At 46.3% G+C, this 22,243-nt stretch overlaps 1 protein-coding gene across 2 annotated transcripts in view; it reads right to left on the bottom strand.

Annotated features, from left to right (window-relative positions):
* The window catches only part of CSMD2 (CUB and Sushi multiple domains 2), a 677,707-nt gene that overhangs the window by 153,016 nt on the left and 502,448 nt on the right, over positions 1–22,243 (bottom strand). For both annotated transcript variants that reach the window (XM_040231766.1, XM_040231767.1), the window contains exon 26: positions 1,388–1,590. In XM_040231766.1, coding sequence (XP_040087700.1) covers positions 1,388–1,590 — 203 coding nt within the window. The remainder of the gene's footprint in view (positions 1–1,387; positions 1,591–22,243) is intronic.

The following is a 22,243-nucleotide window of genomic DNA, read 5'->3' as shown; positions in this document are numbered from 1 at the left end:
GCCCCACAGAGGGACTCTAATCTTAGGTCAGTTTGGTGTTACTGGGTGATCACCAGGGGCCCTCCTCTCCCTGGATAAGTGGGTGCTGGCTTTCCAGTAAGAAGACTCCCAATGAATCCCACAAGGAGCTATTTCTCAGGAGGCTGGCAGCCGGCGTGAATGTTAAGTGGGCAAATTACTGAGTACATAGAAACACGGTCCTGGAGACCCTCATGTGTGCCAGCCCCCCACCCACACCGCTAAATGCTGGTCTCCATGGAGAAGACAGATGCCTAAAAGAGCTGGAAGTAGGCTCTGTAATGCCATTACAGCCTTACTGGTGCTAGAGATATACCCAACCACCCTTAGCTGATCTACTACCAGGTGAGAAAGTGGAGGCAAAGCCACAGCCCAGGTGCCACACGGCCTTGCTCTGGCCATCACCATGGAAACCACCCCCTCACACCCACCGTGGAGTAAGGAGATGGTAATGAGACAGCTGCTGTATACTAAACATAAGCGTAGACAGAGGCGGAGTCACCCATGCAGGCAGGTGAGTGATGGAAGAGGCGCTTCAGAGGATACGAGATGATGCTTCGCAGGAGAGGCAGGGCCAGCACAGACGCAAGCTCATATCGGGACTCGGATGTCTGAGCACTGCCCATTTTTGGTAGCTCTCTGTGATGCTCCTCCGTCCTTGGCTACCACAGTACATAAGTAATTGAATTTAGATTACTCGTATTTGGCTCCCAGTCCCTACTGAGACCTGCCCTAAACTAAGAATCAGAGTGTGTGGTGTGTCAGATCAGTTCTTCCGTGACTGTGCCCCAACCACTCTCAGCTTGTTCCTGCCCTGCCTCCCTCCACACACTCCAGGTTTCAGCCAAGGACAACCCTCGATATCTGGAGCCCACGATCCTGCCTCTGCTCCTCTTCACATGCTCTTCACACTCAAGATGCCCTTTTCTCTCTTACTCATCTGATAAGGACCCAGGAATCCTGCAAGTCCAACTCCACGGCAACTCTACACCCACGTCACAACTGACCACCCTCTCCTTGAAATACTGTCTATTCTTCCGTAACTTTTCATCATTTGGGTCAGAGCTTGAGCATTGTCTTTCCCGGAACAACTTCCTTGATGTTCCAAGGTGACCACTGTAGCTCACACTTCTCTCTCCACATACTCGGCGATTGGCATGTCAGTGTCTATTTGCCTGCCTGTCTTCCCTTTAGAGTAAGCTCGGCACGGATGTTAGTACCAGCATTGCCCATAAACCAGGCACGGAGCAGATGCTCAACAAACATCTTTACCCGAGGGGGGAGATGGTGGAAAGAGGGGACTTGAGGGAGGGGGACGGGGAGTCGAGGCAGGACTGATGGAGGCGGGTGGTGGAAGGTGGGCACAGACCTGAGAACTGAATGGCGAAACCCTGCTTGCTGGTGAAGAAGTCGGTGCTGAACTGTAGAACGACGGAGCTGAAGGTGCTATGCAGGTCCTTGGGCAGGGCCGGGCCACTGAGCTCCTTCAGCAGGACCCCACTCTCCACCGGCCCATCCCAGATGCGCAGAACGTCGTGGACCTCCTCCGTGTCAAACACCAGGAAGTGGAGCCTGCATGGAGAGAAGAGGCAGGTGGTCACCCAGGGCTCAGCCCCTTCTTTCCAGTGGTTTCTGGTCAGGGCAAGTCGTACACCGAAGAAAGACTTGCAGGAAGGAACAGGAAGCGGTGTCCGGCAGCTATGCTCTCAGTCTCCATCTAGACTGCTCTGCCCACTGGGGGTCACTAGAAATGGGGACAAGAGTGAGGGAGGCTAGATTCTGTGCATCTTGTTTCTTATTATGGAGCCTCCTGTTTCCATCTCTTCAACTCTACACAGCAGTCTCCAGACCTCACTCCTGATCTAGTCTGGAAAGGGATGCTGAGAAGGCAAAGTCAGGGAAAAAACAAACAGTCAAAATCCCAGCAGGTTATTTGTAGATATTGACAAACTGACTCTAAAGTTTATATGGGGGGGCAAAAGGCCTGGGAGAGCCAACACAGTATCAAAGAACAGGTCTGGGGAACTGACACTACCAGACGTCAAGACTTATTAGCGAGCTACATTAATCAAGACAGTGTGATGTCAGTGACATAACAGACAAATAGATCAAAAGTCCAGAAATAGACCCATATTAATATAGTCAACTGATCCTTAACAAAGGAGCAAAGGCAATACAATGGAACAGAGAGAGCCTTTTCAACAATGGTGCTGGAACTATTGGACAACCACGTGTAAAAATGAATCTACACACAGACTTTATACCCTCCACAAAAATGAACTCAAATAGATTCCATACCTAAATGTAAATGTAAAATAATAAAACTCGGAGAAGATCACATGGGAGAAAACTCAGATGACCTGGATTATAGTGAATATAATATTAGATACAACACTAAAGACGAGATTCATGAAGAAAGCAGGTGATAAGGTAGACTTCATTAGAATTAAACATTGCTGTTCTGCAAAAGATAACAAGATGCCAAAATCCGAGGATGCTCAAGTTCTTCATACAGAATGGCCTAGTATTTGCATAAAACATCCTCCTGTATGCTCTGAAAAACTTTTAGATTACTTGCAATACTTAATACAATGTAAATGCTATGTAAATAGCTGTAAAAACAATGTAAATGCCATGTAAATAGTTGCCTGTGCAGGGCAAATTCAAGTTTGCATTTTGGAACTTTCTGGATTTTGTGTTTTTTTTTTTTTTTTTTTTTTTTTACCATATTTTCCATTTGAGGTTGGTTGAATCTGTGGGTCTTGAATATGTAGATATGGAGAGTCAAATGTATAAAACTTAACAGTAAGAAAACAAATAATATGATTAAAAATGGGCTAAACCTTACCAGATACCTCACCAAAAAAGATATATGAATAAAAATGGCAAATAAGCATATGAAAAGATGTTCTACATCACAGGTCATGGAAAAATGCAAATGAAAACGAAAACAGTGAGACACCACTACACGCCTGTCAGAATGTCTAGACTCCAGAACACTGACAGACCCTGATGAGGCTGGGGGGCAATGGGGGCTCTCATCATTGCTGGTGGCAAGACAAAATGGTACAGCCTCTTGGGAAGACAGTTTGGCAGTTTTTTTTTTTTTTTTTTACAAAACTAAGCATATTCTTACCTTATGATCTCTGGATTGCATTGTGCCCCTCAGTATTTACCCAAAGGAGTTGAAAATTGATTTCTACACAAAACTGTGTACACTGTTGTTGAAGCAGCTTTATTCATAACTGCCAAAATCTGGAAGCAACCAGGATGTCCTTCAGTAGGTGAATAAGTAAATAAACTACCGCGATCCAGACAATAGCATATTTTTCAGCCCTAAAAAGATGAGCTATTAATCCATGAAAAGACATAGAGGAAACTTAAATGCATATTACTAAGTGAAAGAAGCCATTCTGAAAAGGCTACATATTGTATGATTCCAAATATAGAATACTCTGAAAAAGGCAAAACTATGGAAATAGCAAAAAGATCAGTGACTGCCCGAGGCTAGGTCAGAGAGAGGGGAAGAACTGGTGAGCACAGAGGATTTTTAGAGCAGTGGAAATAACTCTTACGATACTATAATAGTGGATACATGTCATTACACATTTGTTCAAACCTTTAGAATAACGGGTATGAAGAGCGACCCCTAATGTCAACGATGGACTCTGGGTGATAATGATGTGCCAGGGTAGGTTCATCAGTTGTAACAAAAGTGCCGCTCTGATGGGGGATACTGATGAGGGGAGAAGCTGTGCATGTGTGTGGCAGAGGGTCAGTGGGGAATCTCTGTATCTTCCTCTCAGTTTTTCTGTGAACCTCTGCATGCTCAGTTGCTCAGTCGTGTCTGACTCTTTGCGGCCCCGTGGACTGCAGCCTACTAAGCTCTTCTGTCCGTGGGATTCTCTAAGCAAGAATACTGGAGTGGGTGCCACTTCCTTCTCCATGGGATCTTCCCGACCCAGAGGTTGAACTCTCATCCCCTGTGGCTCTTGCATTGGCAAGGAGATTCTTTACCACTCAAGCCACCTGGAAGCCTAAACCTTCTCTAAAAATCTAAGTCTTAAAAAAAAGTGTGTGGTGGGGAGCAAAGGTCATAGGTAACATTAGCCTCTTTGGGAAGCTGGTGCAGATGCAGTGGGGATAAGGGTAAGCCTATGTCTTTGTATCCCAGAGTAAAACGTGGATACCAGCCTGTCTCTCTGTTTCTCTTTCCTAATCATTTTTTTTTTAATTTGAAATAATTTTAGACTTACAAAAAAGTTGCAAAGATAATATAGAGAATTCTTACAGACCCCTCACCAGCTCTGCCACTGTGTACATTTCCCTGTGCACGTTGTCACAACTAAGAAACCAACACAGGAACGTTACTGTGATCGCAACTCCAGGCTTGATCTGGACTTCATTGTTGCCACTGATGTCCTTCTTCTGTTCCAGGATCCAATCCATTCATCACTGTTGGTGGTTTGGCTGCTAAGTTGTGTCTGACTCTTGCAATCCGTGGACAATAGCCTGCCAGGCTCCTCTGTCCATGGGATTTCCCAGGCAAGAACACTGGAGTGGGTTGCTATTTCCTTTTCCAGAGGATCTTCCCGACCCAGGGATTGAACCTGGGTCTCCTGCATTTGCTTATGGATTCTTTACCGCTGAGTCACCAGAGATTCTCTCCACTTATCACTATATCTGTTTAAAAATGTCTTTTAAAATTATAAAAATATGACATGCTTGAGGCAGAAAAAGGCTAACAATATACAGATGTCCTGAATTTTTAAAAAGTCTCACATCAACCAATCTGTTCTCTAGAACTTTCCACTTGATTTTGGATTTGCAGCACATTCTTCCAGATTTTTTTCAGTGTGGATACATCCCCCCACCATGGGGACTATATTTTACATAGTTTCGTGTAACTGTCTTCACTTAATACTATATAATAGAGAGCTACATCTGCCTCATTTTTTTCCTATAGAAAGATATATGGCTATATTTCACTATTTCGTATAATACTGCAAGGAACATACTCATCTTTATGCAGTGTTTTTCATTTATGTTAAGATTTCAGTTGGATTGTACGAATAATTTGGGGGTGAATGGGTATATATTTAAAATTATTAATAAAAAACCTGATAAATTATTCTCTTAAGTAATTGTGTCAACTTACATTCCCACTGAACACTGTTCATATGACTCTTCTCTCTAAACTTCCCCTTACAAACATCAGATCTTACAATGTAAATATATTCTATATTAAAATACTTGCCCATCTGCTAAACTGAAATGGAATTGCACTAGAGTTTTAAATTTAGATAATTTAGTAAGGTTGCATCTCTTTGCATATATTTATTGGTCATTTGTATATATTCACACCTCTTATCCATCTTGAGTTATTTGTCTTTATAAATTCTGTTCACACATAATTTTAAAATATTTATTATCCTTATATACATATATTCCTTTTTATATATTTGTTGCTAACATTTTTTCCTAGCATCTGGTGTCCCCTTTTCCTTTAAATTTTGCTTGTGGTGCCCTTTTTGGTATAGGAGTTACTCATTCTATGTAATCAAGTATGTTACTACTTTCCCTTAAGGATACTAAATGTCATGATAGGCTTGGGCAAACCCTCTTCTTCTCCCAATTATTAAAAAGCAAAACTTTAATATTTTCTCAGAAGTTGTATAGTTTAATTTTTCAAGGGTTATAGGTTCATGATTTTCCCAAATGGGCTACCTACTCAAAGTAACCTCTTCCATATTCTATCTAAATGCTCAACTTACTTCCTTCTTAGTATTTGTTACAAACGAAGGTCTGTCTAGTCAAGGCTATGGTTTTTCCAGTGGTCATGTATGGATGTGAGAGTTGGACTGTGAAGAAGACCAAGTGCCGAAGAATTGATGCTTTTGAACTGTAGTGTTGAAGACCCTTGAGAGTCCCTTGGACTGCAAGGAGATTCAACCAGTCCATCTTAAGGGAGATCAGTTCTGGGTGTTCATTGGCAGGAATGATGCTAAAGCTGAAACTCTAGTACTTTGGCCACTTCATGCGAAGAGTTGACTCATTGGAAAAGACCCTGATGCTGGGAGGGATTGGGGCAGGAGGAGAAGGGGACAACAGAGGATGAGATGGCTGGATGGCATCACCGACTCAATAGACATGAGTTTGGGTAAACTCAGGGAGTTGGTGATGGACAGGGAGGCCTGGCATGCTGCGATTCATGGGGTTGCAAAGAGTCAGACATGACTGAGCAACGGAACTGAGCTGAACTAACCTTAGTTTGCTGATTTGTTCAACACCCCTCTGCCCAACAAGAACGTGACTTTTGTGTGTGGGTCCTGTTCACCATGGTAGCCCCACTACCTGGGCTAGGTCTGCCCCTTCCAAGGCTGCTCACGAGTACCCGAATGAAGAACACCCGTGACGGGGTATCCGGGCTAGCTCACTCAGTGGGTTTGAAACCTGGACCATGGGGTCTGAGTCTAGACTCTTCTCCATTCCTGGGCTCCCTCCTCGGCCGAAACAGAATTCAACTTGAGGTACCTGGAGCACAGCTCCTTGGCTGACCTCAGTTTTCAGTCTCAATTTTGATAATTCGTACAAGGCAAGCTCCCCTTCATATTCCCCCCTCCTCAAATTTCTTAGCAAATTTCCCAAATTTACCCTTTGAAGTTTCTCCCAATCCCATGGATACTATCGCTGAAATTGCACACATTTGTTGATGGATTTGGGCAAATTGCTATCTTTACTTATTTTCCCAGCCGAGAACACTGTAGATGCCCTCACTTATTTAGGGCTTAGTTTATGGATTCTGGTCAGGCTTCATGGTTTTCCCCTTTGTACTCTTCCTCTTAAATACATTTTTTAAGTTTTCAGCTCCATTGTGGGTGGAATTTAATTACCAGTTACGTATTTGTTGTTGGATATGTGTGTGTTTCTTGTGTAAGTTCCAGCAGGATTCAAGCTAGTTCTTGCATTTCTGAGATAAACCCTTTCATAGGTACAAGTGGGGCTTCCTCAGTACCAGAGCTGTGGGGGTTTCTGCAACGGCCATGTTCTAGGCCCCCGGGCAGGCCTCCCCTCCAAGGGCTTCTGACGGAGTGAAGACAGAGGGGCTTCTCTTCACGGTGTTTCACGGGCAACAGGTCGGCAGACTGGGGCCCCACACTTGACTGATCGGGAGAAGGAGCCCCCGAGCAGGCAGAGCAGACAAGTGTCCTCCCTGCTGTGCTAAGCTGCCCCTGGCTTCTCTGCTTCCTCCGTGGTCCATGATGCACTGGGAAATCGACACCACCCACCGGGGCAGACCGAGCGCTAGCCGTGTGGTACTGCTGCACGCACTCTCAGGGAAGGGAGGTTCTCATGGACCAGGCGTGTCAGGGGATGGAGGAGGAGATGAGGCTAGGAGTCTGGGTGGCATGAAAGGGAGGGTGTCTTCTTTGGATGCAGTAACACAAACAAGAGCCAGAGGGGAGGTTAAGGTACCTGGGAAGAACGGGGACTCCCACACTGGACTTCCGGCGGGGTGAGGATGTCATGGGGACAAAGCTGGACTGAGAGGGACCTCAGGATTAGCTGGCAGAGTTTGGGTTTAATCCTTCTCTGGTTAGAGACTGACTGAGGTCCCTGAGGGTGAATAATGGAATGAATGAGTGAGTGAATTGAAAAATCAATAAATGAAGCCTCAGGGGGGCCAGATTGATGGGACGTGTGAAAAGAGAGACTATGGAGACTAAGCAGAAATGAAAGAAAAGGTATTTGTACAACAACCACTGTGTCCAAGGCAGTTTCAGCTGATCCCATCTAGTCCTCATGGGTATCTTTACTTTGTAGGTAGCATCACATCCTCTTTAAAAATGAGAATACTGAGGTTCTGAGAAATTAAATAACTCACTCAAGGTCAAGGGCTGGTCAGAGAGCAAGCCAGAACCACATTCTATAATTACAGACCAGGTCAGAGCTTGGCACTTGCTCTCTTTCCCCCGACAACACCACCTGCACCTTCAGAAGGAAGAGGCTGTGCCGAGAGCCAGGCCTGGCCCCGTCAGTGATCAATAGTTTACATGTGAACCAGACATAAGGTTAAGGGGCTGATAAGCAAGACCTGGAATTAAAAGTGCCAATTCATTGCATTCAGCTTAACTGGTCTGATAATCAGACAAAGTCAAAGGCTTGGCATTGATGAGGTCAACAGAGGTGAGAGGAGGAGACCTGAGGCGGAGGAGGGGCCTGAGGTCCTTTGCAAGCAGAAGCCATGCTGCTTGGCAACGGAGAGGAGAGAAACTGAAGTTCCAGACCTCTTGCTGCCTTTGTTTATGTAAACACCTCCTGGATGCTGGGTGCTGGAAGATAAAGGCGAAGAGGACAGACAGGGTGCCCTCTTCTAGTTGTCTCTGGAAATGGGCAGTCCTCCCGCACACACACACAGCCCCATCAGAACGGCTGATGGCACACGAAATGGAGGAAGCAGCAGAGCACCGAGTTAGAGTCATTGGGTTAGACAGACTGGCCAGGAAGACCTCTCCAAGGAAGTGACATTTAAGGAAGAGGAAAGGCTCAAAGGGAGGCAGCCACGTGACGAGCTGGCCAGGGCAAGAGATGGGAGGATGCTTTCAGTGGATAAAGGGCAGCATGGGCAAAGGCTCCAAAAGGGAAGCAGCTTGGAGCATCAGAGCAGCAGAAAGGCCATCGAGGCTGTCCCTGGCCCAGGAGAGGCAGGCAGAGGCCAGGTCTGCTGGGGCCTGTGGGTTGGAGAAAATGTTAGATTTTATTCAATGGATGAAGGAATGTCATGGAAGGATTTTAAGCTGAGACCTTCCAAGGTCCCATTCACATTTGAAGATCACTCCTGTGGCCGAATAAGAACAGCCTGGTAAGCGCAACATCGGATGCAGGGAAATTAGCTCAGGGGCTACTCCAGGTGCTGGTGACTTCTTTCATGATACATCCTAAGTCAGGGGCTTTGCCAAGCCAACCGCATGTATTAGGACTCTTATTGAAGACATTTTTCATCCCATAGAAACCCAAGTCTAATAAAATGCTAATTAGAGGTTGTTGTTGATAAGAGTACTTCTGGACCCAAGCGGACATTTGGGTTTGCCTAAGCAGTCCCCCTGCAGGTGACCATCCAGTCTCCTTCTGGCTTCTTCCATACTGAAAATCGTCTGGGGATCCCATGCCCACCAAGCTGTGGGAAGGTGGTCCTTCCTCTTGACGCCTTGCCCATTTGTACACTTGTTTCTTTGGGCCTCAGACACAACACCCGGCATGGAAGAGGGAGGGGCGTGCACATCACGCTCTGGGCTGAGAGCTGCCAAACTGTGGAAGGCTGTGTCTTTGCCCTGGAGGCTCCTGCTGTTTATTGAAAGAGACACACACAACATAACAATACGTGCAGGAGGTGCTAAGTGCGTGGGATAAATAAAGTGCCATCGAAATAACCGGAGGAAGAAGAGAACTGATTCTGTGCTGGAAATCTACGTTCCAAGTACTTTGTGCATATTGTCTGACGTGCTCACGACAAGCCTGCACGCTGGAGCCTGTTTTTTGGCATCTGGCTGAGGTGGGAACTAGAGTCCCCAGGGGTTAACTGGGATGACTTGCTGGGGGCCAGGGGTGCATCAAACAGCTCATAGGGTCAGAGGTGGTATTCAAACCACGTCTGTCTGGCACCAAAGGCCTTTTGTTGTCTTCTCCTAATTGAGAGAGGCAAGGGAAACTTCAAGGAGGAGATGTCTTTGAAGCAGTTTTGGAGAAAGAAAAGCAAAGCACAGGGAGAGTGAGACAGGAAGATGACTGGGAGAGAGAGAGAGAACGGTGTTACAGAGGCAGACACAGACAAGCTAGTAACTGGCCTTCCTGCATCCAGACTCTTCGCTGCCTTTTTAGTCCACCTTTTTGACCAGGGCCAGCTGGTTTTTCTGGATCGCGTATCTGACCAGTCATTCGCCTTTGCCTACAGAGTACAGGCAGGCTTACTAGGGGGTAACTGCCTCCTCCCCTTCCTCTCAGTCTTCACGCATTTCTTTTCCTTCTCTGGCTCTGGGGACTTCCTGCTGCCCAGATGTTTCCAGCACCTGCATGTACCCGCACACCACCGGGAGTGGCTTGCATGGTCTCCCACCAATAGACCTGTTCAAATCCCAATCCCCTGTTAATGTAAACTTATTTGGAAACAGGGTCTTTGTAAATGTCATCAAGTTACGATCTGGAGTAGGATGGGACCTGAGTCCAGTGCCTGGTGCCTTTCTAAGAGAAAGGAGAGGGAGATTTGGAAACAGAGGCGTCGAGGAGACGCAGGGATGACACCACGTGAAGATGAAGCCAGAGATCGGAGAGATGTGTCCACATGCCAAGGAAGGCCAAGCATCGCTGGCAGCTAACTACCAGGAGCTGGGAAGTGACGCAGATCCTTTTCTAGACCTATCAGAGGTGGTGTGACCCGATGCACGCCTTGGTTTTGGACTTCTAGGCTCTAGAAGTGTTTGAAAATAAATTTCTGTTGTCGTTTAGTCTGTTACAGCAGCCCTAGCGAACTAATACACCATCTGACTAAAATGTCTTAGATACCCCACCTCCAGCCAGGGAGCTTTCCCACTGGCTTCTCCGTCTCCTCCCTGGGGCCCCAGTCTGGTGGGATGCTCCCTCTGTGTGCTCCTGTGTATGAGAGCCAGCCTGTGTCCCTCACCTGTCTTGCTGTGTTCCTTACCTGCTGTGTTTGTGTCTCCTTCACGCCTGCATCCTTAGTACCCAGGACCAGGCCTCATCTACACTAAGCTTCTGGTTTGGTTGAACTGCTGAATGCATGAATGAGTGGCTCATCAGCGTTCAGAGACGCCCACAGTGCAGCCAAACTCACCCACAGTCCTTGTTGTGTGTATCCCTTGACGAGGGGCAGCTTCAATCCGATATGCTAAGGAAGATACTTACTTCATTACGGGTTCTGACATCTCCCTTTACTACCTACATCCAGCCCCTGGAATCTCACAGCTATGTCTTTGGCATCCTATCACCACCAAAGAGACAGGACCAAGCTGCATGGACCCTGGGCCGGAGCTGACTTTGTTTAGAACCAGGAGACACACAGATGCTGCAGCCACCGTCTCACACTCTCCAAGTGCGGCTCTACAAGCCTTCTGACCAATATGCACACTTCCAGTCAACGGACAGCAGGTACTGGGTGCATATACATGCTGGGCACTGGTGATACAGGCAAGAGCATGGCTTGTTTCTGCCCCGAAGCGTGGTGTGATAAGCACTATGGTACAGATAGGCAAAGAGAAGGCCCCTACCTCAGGCCGAGGGGTGAGGCAAGGCCCCTGGAGGAGGGAATAACTAGGCTGAGTCTTGCGAGATGAACAGGACGTGTCCAGATGAAGGGGTGGTCAATGACTGTGACAGGAAAGGGAATGGTCAGGCAGAGAAGAGAGGCTGCTCAAGGACATGGATGGGATGGGGAGATGGGCACGCCCAGGACACTGCAAGTTCTTCAGGAAGACAAGAGCATGCGTGCAGGTGGGTGAGACCTGAGGCTGTGGGTTAGGACAAACCCACCCAGTGAGTAGGCAGTGTGAGCAGCACACAGGGAAGGGGGTCCTGGAGACGCAGGGTGTTAAGGATGACCAGAGGAAGAGAAACCCACGAAGGTGACCCAGAATGAGGAGTGGAGGAGGTAGAAGGTAAACCAGAAAAAGGTGCATCCCGGGGAGTCAGGAGAGGAGACAGTCTCAGGGCAGAACAATGCTGTCTGAGCGGTGAAAGAAGGCAAGACGGGCATGGCCCCTGGGGTCCTGGAGAGAGGAGTTTCCATGGTGCTGGGGTAGGGCTGGGGGTAGGGAGCTGGGAGCCCCGTACCCACAAAGGAGGGCCTTTGGCATGCAGCCTGGGCCATCCTGAAAGCCGCCAAGTACACCAGCTCAGCTCACCAACCCCACGGGTCTCTTTCCTATTCCCCTGGGGGCTGCCTGAAAACTGCTTGCTTTCTCTCTGGGGCTCGATCTTCATTTCCCATTGGCTGACACTCTTTCTAACTCCAGGCTGCCAGGACTGCAGGACCAATCCCGTTCTGGAGTCCCACTTTCCTACGGAGTCCCACTTTCCACCACAGTGTCCTGACAGCAGGTCCCCAGGTGAGGGGGTCCCCACCTGACCCCCACTCCCTTACCTCTGCCCACCAGTCTACCACTAAGACTCCCCCTGGGCTTTGTGGGCAAGGTTCATGACACTCAGCTTCAACCCCTGCCAGAACTTTCATCTCAAAAGCTAGGAGAGCATTGAATTGTCATTGTAGGAGGCTACACTCCTCAGATGCTGTCTGCAGGCAAACTCGAGTCTGAACTTCAGCTCTCTGTTTCTGAAGGAAACTTGAAACACTGGGCGTTTCTTGGGTACTTCCCACCTCCATCATCTGTATCCATCACAAATTAGAAAGATGCATAAACGAGAAAAGACTAAAAAAAAAAATCATAGCATCTTTATGTTGATTTCACTTGCCTTCCAACTAGACCCAGAATACAAAAAGGGTTCCGGGTGCTTTCAAGTCATCACCACTGCATGAACACAGTGGATGCTGTACCAAGAACAGTCATAACAACGGGTTATCAGGGGAAAACAGCATGAGAAAGAACAGCTGCTGCAGGGGGAAGGGGGTCAGAAATCACTCCTGTCCCCAAATGAGAATGCAGCTTAAATTATCCTCAGTGACACTGGAAATTACAATAAGAAAATAATACTTGTTTTACAAAATGCCCCCCTCTGAGCTACAGCACTGCAAACCAACAATTAAACCATGATGATAACAGCAGACAATAATAATTAAAGCATTGTGCCATCCAAAGAGCAAAGGCTGAGAAGACGGACCAAAGCCCAAAGCATGCATTGGTGTCTAGAGCGAAATCAGAGGCCCTCCTTTCCTGCTGCCAGCTGGTCTTCAGCAGACGCAAAGATTCTTCTTTTGTTATTTTCCGAAGTGAAAGAACAGGGTTTAGGTCACTGAGGAAGCTGCAGTGACTGGTGTTCTGGGAGGTCAGGGCTGCGCGCAAACGCAGCACTTAAGCTACTGCCTCGGGTTTCACTCTTCCTTGCCAAGTAACCTTGGACTTGTTCTCTTGTCATCATCACCCATAAATGAAGGCTCCGTGGCTGCCCATCGTTAACCAGAACCTGCCCTGGAGGCATCAGGGTTTCTTGGAGGGCTGGAGCGTCTTTGTCCTTCTTGGAAGAAACGTTTTCCATGAAACGAAGCTCTGCTTTCTCAAGAGGCTCTAACAAAGTGGCTATGGAGTCAAAGACTTGGGTTCAGACAGTTAATACTCGTACTTGAGAGTTAATTGAGTGAGCTGGCAGAGCCTCAGTTTACTCCTCTGTAAAATGGCAGTAACATTATCATAAAGTACCTAGTACTGTCTGATATATAGCATAAAATAAAAAAATGGTAAAATCACCTAAAACACATTCCAGTTTAGTTCTATTTACTTATTGGACGCCACTAAGAGAGATGCATTAAAGTCTTCTATGATTGTCAATTTCTTCCAGTTTTTCTGACAGATTTTGCTTTATGTTTTCTTGTTAGGTTAAGTGAAAGTATTAGTAGCTCAGAAGTGTCCGACTCTTTGTGACCCCATGGCCTGTAGCCCACCAGGCTCCTCTGTCTGTGGGGTTTTCCAGGCAAGAATACTGGAGTGGGTTGCCATTTCTTTCTCCATCTTGTTAGGTTATTTGGTGCATAAAGATCCATGACTGTTGGCATAATTGTGGACTAAGCATTTTATCATATTTTATTCTGTGTGTGTGTGTGTGTGTGTGCGCGTGCGTGCGTGTGTGCGTCTCCTGCCATTAGCAGACAGATACTTTACCACTGAGCTACCAGGAAAGCCCTGTATGTAGGCAGCACCTGTCTGGGCTCCCCGTGTTATATAGCAGCTTCTTTCTTTATGCGTGTTTTCAGGCTATTCCTTTGCCTCAAATTTTACGTATTTTATGTTTATTCTGTTTAGTGGCATCTTTTTCCTTTACGTAACTTGAGAATCTTTTTCTTACAAGATGGAAGTTTAACTCGTGGGACCAGCTCATGGCTCCTTACAGCTCCCTCCCTGCCCACAGGCTGGTCAGCAAATGCTCCCCACGTAACTGTAGAGGCTTCCTTTTCCCGGGTACCTTTCCCTCGGGGCCTGCCTCTGGGATGCCCACACATCAGTTTGCCCACTCCTTTTGCAGACTCTTAGCTCAGCATTTCAATCTCACACCCTGCTCTCCCACCTGACCTTGCCTCTAGGCTGACCCTTCGATCGTTCCCCACTCTCTCCTCCCATTCCTGAGCTCCTGCAGCCTTGGCCTCTCCAGGGACCACCTCTTCTCTTCCCATCTCTCCTACCTCACACCGTGCAGTGGTCAGACGGGAGGGAATTTAGACTCATTATCAGAACTGATATGCTTGTTCTTCGAGCAGCGATGGTGTTATGTGTCCATCGACTTGTGCTTCTTCTTCCTCCTGGGCACACCTCTCTTATAATTAGGTGAGCTGGGAAATATGTTCTGGTTAATGGGAAATGGAGGAAGAGCTGACTCTTAAACAAATTTGTTCCACTCTCTAATGCTTTTTCTTCCCTTGCTCCGTCGGCCAGATTTGAGGGTGCACTGGAGGACGGTGAGGCTCTCTCGTGGAAGGAGCCTAGACCCTTAAATTACTCTGTGGAGGAGGCATCCCCGCCCACACATACCCAGGGCCCTGCTCCCTGCATGGGATTGTGAAATGAGTGAAAAATGAACCTTAATTGTGTTAAAACACTGAGATTTGGGGGTTGTTTGTTACATCAACTAATTATTGGGCTTCCCTGGTGACTCAGATGGTAAAGAGTCTGCCTGCAATGTGGGAGATCTGGGTTCGATCCTCGGGTCTGGAAGGTCCCTTGGAGAAGGGCATGGTAACCCACTCCAGTATTTTTGCCTGGAGAATTCCATGGACAGAAGACTGGTGGAGCTCAGTCCAACACTGAGATTTGCGGGTTATTTGTTACATCAGCTAACTATTACTGCTGACTAATATAGGTTTATTTCCATCATTCTATTTTATGCTTTTTGTTTATTATGTTTTCTTGCTATTTCCTTTTTTCTTGGTAACATGTCTTGCTTTTCACACTTCCTTCAGTGATTTGCAAAATATACATTTTGTTTTTAATTCTACTTTAGGCATCTTTAAACATTTTCAAAACTATCCCTAAACTGGCATTTTCTCTAATTATCAAATTGAAGAAAAATAATACAACATTTTATTCTCCTTTATGTAAGACAAAAAAGCTAAAAAGACTTTACTTTCCTCTCTGATTTCCTCCACTATCAAACCACTAATAATACAAGCAGGGACTAGAGACTCAAATTAAATATCGTCTTTCATGGTCTTCAATTCTTAGTATAGTTTTTCCCTACACATCTCTGTAGGCCAAAAATTACATCTGCTTTAGTTTCTCCTGTGGCTGCTGTAACAAAGTACCATAAATGTGGTGACTTAATGAGAATCTGTCCTTTCACAGTTCTGGAGGCCAGAGGTCTGAAATCAGTACCACTTATGCGGAAATAAAGGCTTCTCAGGCAGCGACAGTGGTAAAGAACCACTTGCCCATGCAGGAGATACGAGATGCAGGTTCGATTCCTGCGTTGGGAAGACCTCTGGAGTAAAGCATGGCAACCCACTCCAGTATTCTTGCCTGGAGAATCCCCATGGACAGAGGAATCTGGCGGGCTGCAGTCCATGGGGTCATGATCAAGCGACTTAGCACGCTTGCTGAGATCAAGGTGTCAGCAGGGCTGCACTCCCTCCAGTCTCTGGGGGGAGAATCTGTTCTTTGCTTCTTTGAATTTCTGGCTGCTGTCAGCGTTCCTTGGCCTGAGGCCGCATCATTCCAATCTCTGTGTCTGTCTGTCTTCACATCACCTTCTCCTCTGCGCATATAAAATCTCCTCTGCTCCCTTCTTATAAGGATATATATGATTGTATCAGGGGCCCATCCAGGTAACCCATGGTAATCTCCTCATCTCAAAACCCTTGATTTAACTGCGTCTTGCACAGATCCTTTTTCCCGGTGACGTGACATTTATAGGCTCCAGGATTTAGGACCTGTTAACTCTGGCGGTCTGCTGCCTTGTCTTTACAAGGTTTTTCAACAACTAGGGTGGGCAAGTTTCTGTCGCTCTTGGTCATGTTATATCCTGGCTGAATCAGTGATTCCTCGAAGTACCATAAAGTACCATAAATGTGGCTTTGGCCTTTGATGTTACAGAGAAGAAACTTCGAGAGGGCTGGACTAGTTTTGACTGTTTGTGGTAAACGGCTGCTTTATCGGATGAGGGCTGATTGCGTGCATACCTGTGTGGCTGTGTTTTGTCAAATGCTTGTAGCTATTTATTATTTTTTTTGAAAAATGGAACTGTTTAATTTTTCATCGAGTTGTATCTTACTCATTTTGCCTGGAACTCAGTGAGTCCTTTCAATTCACCAAGGATAAGAGGAGTTTGCTATCATGTTGTGTTTCATTGCAACTTTCTGTTAATAGTTCCATTTGTTAATTACTCTTCATCTATGCTGCCTGGACTGTGCTCTGTCTTCCACATTCAGCAACTTTTCTTTCATTACTTCCCCACCTTCACCCATTTTCTCTGCAGTTTCAGAGAGATTCTCCAGCTTGTTGCCTATTTCAACACCTCTATTTCTTATAAGACAAATACTGTGATTACAAATTTTAATTTTTATTGTGTATTTAGTTTCTTTTCATTCTTCACTTGTCTTTGTCACTGTCTTTCCAGTTCAGGAGCTTTCCTCCTCCATTTTGCCATCCATTTTCTGCTACTTCTCTTCCCTATTTCTGATGCTTAAAGGAGAATATTACCTAGGACTTTCCTGGTGGCTCAGTGGTAAATAATCCACCTGCCAATTCAGAAGATGTGGGTTCAATCCCTGATCAGGGAAGATCCCACATGCCATGGAGCAACTAAGCGCATACACTACAAGGATTGAGCCTGTGCTTTAGAGCCTGGGAGCCACGACTACCGAGCCCACGTGCTTAGAGCCTCCGCTCTGCAATAAGAGAAGCCACTGCAATGAGAAGTCCATGGACCAAAACTAGAAGGAAGCCCCTGCTTGCTACAATTACAGAAAAGTGTACACAGCAATGAAGACTCAGCACAGCACCCCCCCCCCCCCCCCGCCAAATAAAGCATTATCTATATACTCATTTAAAATTTCTTCTGCCTCCTACGGTAAAATCTTTTCAGTGGAAAATGGTTCTCTTTTTAAAAGAATGGTATGTTTTAAGTGGCATCACAAGTTTTTAATTTAATTTAATTTTTGCTTATTTATTTTTTGAAAGGGAGAGAGATATGCTGGTCCAACGTGGCACACCAACAAGATTTGCATTTCTTTGGTTGAACTGTTTATTCTCTTCCTAAGAGATGCTGGAATTCATTTCTGGGCTTGTAAACTGGCAGTTAAATTGATGTATTCTGGCCAATTCAACTATTCAGTGAAGCTCAGCTGGATTATCATCTTTGGATAATTTGAAGTAGTTTGTATTTCTTTTTCCAGAGGTAACCTATGAGAAACTAAATTGCCAGAGAGCATCACCATTCTGAAAGCTATATTTATACCTACCAGGTTACCTACATCCTCTCCTTCAAACACTTTTGAGCTCCTTTTGATTATTCCGTGGTTTGTTGAAACTGTAAATCTGACAAAGCAATACCCCATTGTGTTTGTGCTTATCTGTTCAGTTCCTTCAGGAGGTCAGTTCTTGCAGTGTGAGCACATGGACCTTCTCTGTTTAAGGTCTGACTTACTGTCAGACCTTCTGTAAGCTGCTAAACCTGCAGCCACGATTCCTGGCAAAAGCTGTGAGCAGAAGCTTGACTTCTCATGGCTCTGCCTCCTTGGGGCCAGCTGCCCGCTTGTTGGTAAAGGGCAGCCGTGCTGACCACAGTGGGGATTGCTGCTCTCTGATTGATACGAAACTGCAGCGGGGGCATCTGGGCTGCAGGCACAGCCAGATGTTTCGTCTAGGCCAGCATCCTCCCAGGAAGACAAGCTCCACTGGGTAGCAGTAATGGGTAATCAAAACCATGGCTCCCTCTCTCAGTAATCCTACTGATTCATAACCAACAGAGTTTCCAGGTTGCCCTGGCATTAATCATTAAGAAGCACATCTATAGTTAAAAATCAACAAACTAGGACTATTAGCCAAATAAGAACTTTATGACTAAATGGGCTTTAAGAGTGGAAATCAGAGCTTCCAGGAACAAGGGGTTCCTCCATCCTCCAAGTGCCCCAGATCTCTTTATGGAAAGCATACCAGCAAAGGACTGTGTCTTATCCCTGCGTGCCTTCCCTTCTTAGAGCCAGCCACACAGAGCTCTCAGCCTCAACTTATACTCAGTTCTTCTGAGTGTAACCAGGACCCCTCGGATAGTTACACTCGATTCCTGCTTGGTTCTCCAGCTAATGCATCCTCCGCACTGCTGCCACTGAACCTCCAAAGTGGAGAGACTATCATGACCCCCAGACGATGAGCTCTTTCAGAAGCAGCTGTGCACACCCACCCCTTCCTCTCTTTTACACGCCTGGAAGCGCTTTACCTCCACGCTGCATGGTGAACTACTACTGCTCTGTAATGTGTGGCTAGAATAGCACCTCCTCTCTGTAACACCTTGTCCCAAGCTGCCACCTGGAATTACGGAGTGACCTTGTAAAGGCTTTCTATTGCGCTGGTACATACTTTTACATTAGCATTTATTTCACTATATAAGACTCTAAGTAGGCACTATAGGTAGGCTTACATGTATATTCCATTTCCAAACCTCTCATTTGTCTTTACTATTAAAACTGTAACAGCAAAACGAAACAGATTTCAGCCAGGCACGGCAAGTTCAGACTAACGAAATGTAGGACGGCACCTGTAGGTGGCGCAGAAGTATAGAGTCTGCCTGCCGATGCAGGGGAAGCCGCACAGGAGGGTCTGACTCCTGGGTGGGGAAAATCCCCTGGGGTAGGGCAACCCACTCCAGTATTCTTGCCTGGAGAATGCCATGGACAGAGGAGCCTCGTGGGCTACATACAGTCCAAGGGGTCGCAGAGTCAGACACGACTGAGCACGCATGCGCGCGCACGCCCGCACAGAAGAAAGTTCGCTCCCTTTCCTCTTCCGTCTTCTTTTAGATTGGAATGCAGACACAATAGCATTGTCAATGGACATGAACCTGAGCAAACTCTGGGACATAGTGAAGGACAGGGAAGCCTGGCATGCTGTAGTCCATGGGGTCGCCAAGAGTCGGATACGACTGAACGACTGAACAACAGCCGCAGACACAATGCCTGGAGCTGCAGCGGCTGACTAGGTCACTATAAGAATGATCGCCTAGGGATGCAAGGGCAAGAAGAAAAGCAATGGCATCCTAAGCAGCTGCACTAGGTCTGGATGGGACCACCAGATGCTTTTTCCAGGAGAAAAGTGAACCCCCATCTGCTGAAGCCAGCTTTAGTCAGTTTTTCTATTTCCATTCTTAATACAGAAATTTTCTATCTGTAAGATAGAGATCTTCAAGGGAAAAGACTGTTTCTTATTTATATTTATACCCTCAGCACCTGGCAGGATGCCCAGCACTGAGTAAATGTTCCAAGCTTCTAAATGAACTGAGTGTTGTTACTGTCTTCAGAATATTCCAGTGGCTTCTCATTATACTGAGAAAGCCATTCAGAGTTCTCGTCTTGGCATTCAGGGTCCTGCAGAGAGCCCTCTTTACCCACACATCTTTGTCTCCCCACATCCATCCACATCAGTCGAGGGCCCTTTCCTCCTTTGTGGGCACCCCCTAATGTCACTCCCCTTCCCCTCCATTGGAATGTTTGCCTCTCCGCATCCGAGCAAGCTCTGCTAGTCTTTCTTTTCTCCAGTACTGAACTTGACTTGCAGTCAATTACAGCACCTGGCTTGTCTTCGAGGTACCAGTTTATTTGCCTGATTTCCCACTAGAATGTGAACCCCCAGCAGACAAGGACAGGCTGTTGTCTGATCTTTGTGTTTCCCACTGCATGGCACCACACAGTCTGTGGCACAGAGAAAGTTCTTAATGTCCTGGTGTGCTAAATGGAACTAATCCAGGGTCAGAATGGCAGACCAAGGCCAGACAGGATGGGCTTGAAACCTGTATCACTGGGTTACCATGAGACATTCATCACTCCTGGGCCTCAGTGACCCCATCTGTAAAACAGGGACCATCATAACTGATCCAGAACCTGGTGTGCTGTAGAGACTGGAGACCCAGTAAGTAGAGGGGAGGATCAGGAGCAAGAAGGCTTTGCCTCCCTCTCCAGTTGTCATCTGAGCTGGTCCACTGATTATAAAAAGGAAAACTGGAACCCAACATTGCAATCTGAGAAGAGGTCCCACCCACGTGGGCTGAGCTTTCCGCCCTCTAGGCGCTGATGGCACACTTAGGGGTGACATGAAGGCTGCAGCTCACAGGTCCACTCTCTGCTGTCAGCTGCCAGGCCTGGACAGAGTCCGTCAGCCAGCCTCTCCCTTGGCTCTCAGGGAGAAACACTCTTGTCAAATGCCTCCCCCATCCTGTGCTCAGGGGCCTGTATGACCACCAGCCCACTCCTGTGCACATCCAGGAAGGGCCCACTTTCCTGCTTGGGTCAGCCTGACCATGAATCCCTGCAGCCACCTACAGGGTGTAGTTCCTCCTGGGCACTCCCGGAAAGGGACTGTCTTCTCCCAGCTTGCTGGGGTAAGGTGACGACAGAGTCTTCCGGTCACCTCCAGTGCTTGGTCGAGGCAGGGGCAGGGTGAGGAGAGGCACCTTGAGAGCTCTGTCTGAGCCCCAGGGACAGTCTCATGGGCTGGCATACCCAAGGGAAAACCTGTGTGACACCCACCCCCACCAATAGCACGGCACCTGCCATCTGCGACTCTCAGGGGTGACCTGCCTATTGTGCTCTGGGATGCCACCTGGGTCAAAAGAACAACCCCCTACCAGCCCATGGAGGGGGATTTTCTCCACATTTGGGAGTTTTGCCCCGGGTACTATTCTAAGTGTTCAGACACATTAGCTCACTTCATTCCCAGAGGAGCCTTAGGTGGTAGGTGCTATTTTAATTGCCAAAGTACAGATAAGAGAACTGAGGCACAGGGTGCCTACTTGAAGAACTTCAGAAGCTACAGCACGAGTAAAGAGTGGTAGGTAGTTTGGTGGCTGAGTCTGGCTTTCTGCTGCAACTTGATACCAAATGCAAGACAACTGGGAGGACAACTGGGACATAAAGATAATCAGCTCTTCCAAGGAACGCAGCTGAATGATCAGCCCAGATGGCCCAACTGCAGAATGCAGCTGATGTAGGGAAAACAGGAGATGTCGTAAGACAAAGCATAAATAATGTTCTCAGAGAGATGCAAGATGACAAAACACTGATAAAAATAAAAGTGGGCCGTCAAGAGCAATCTGAAAACAGAAAGTGCAGTTTTCTTGAAATAAAGATGGAAGCAAAAACAAGATTTCCAAAAGAAAGAGGCAGGCATAACAGAATAAATACTGTTGAAAACAGAATTAATGGAAACACAGGATCACTGGCAGAATGAAAATGGGATATAGATCTATCAAATTGCTAGAGGAGAAACAGAGCCAATTAAATCAAATCAGCTAATGATAGGAAGAGTTACAAATAAAACAATTTAAAAAAGCATTGTATATTTTGTTTGAAAGAAAGCATGATACATAGGATGTAAGAGAAATATATAAAATCCTTTCTTTTAAAGGGTTTCTTTCTTTTCCCTTTCTTCAAATATACATAGAACACAAATAAGAAAAAAATTCAAAAAGTGACAAGGGCACAATGTAGTAAAAGTGGAATTGATTTACAAAATCGTACAAAATGTGTAACTTAATAACTTTGAAACATTCTTAAATACTCAGGTTAAAAAGAAACCTAAACTAAAATTATAGACTAGACACAAACCCAGATGAATAGTCTATATGGAAAAAAAAAAACTTCCTCAAAGAAAAATATACAAAGAACTTGAAGCAGCAAAAACAATTAAGTACCATTTTATCCATCAAACAGGTAAACACTGTCAGGATCGACAGCATCAAGAGACGCAGAGCGGGGAAACAGGCTTCTGGTAGATGTATACATTACTGTAATAGCTGGAGGGAAATTTGAGGTCATGCATAAACATTTGCCTTCTGAGAATCT

Source organism: Oryx dammah, unplaced genomic scaffold (genome assembly GCF_014754425.2).
Source record: "Oryx dammah isolate SB20612 unplaced genomic scaffold, SCBI_Odam_1.1 HiC_scaffold_28, whole genome shotgun sequence".
NCBI classification, from domain to species: Eukaryota; Metazoa; Chordata; class Mammalia; order Artiodactyla; family Bovidae; genus Oryx; species Oryx dammah.
Note: the sequence above shows the minus strand (reverse complement) of the source record. Positions and strands in the feature narration are given on the sequence as shown.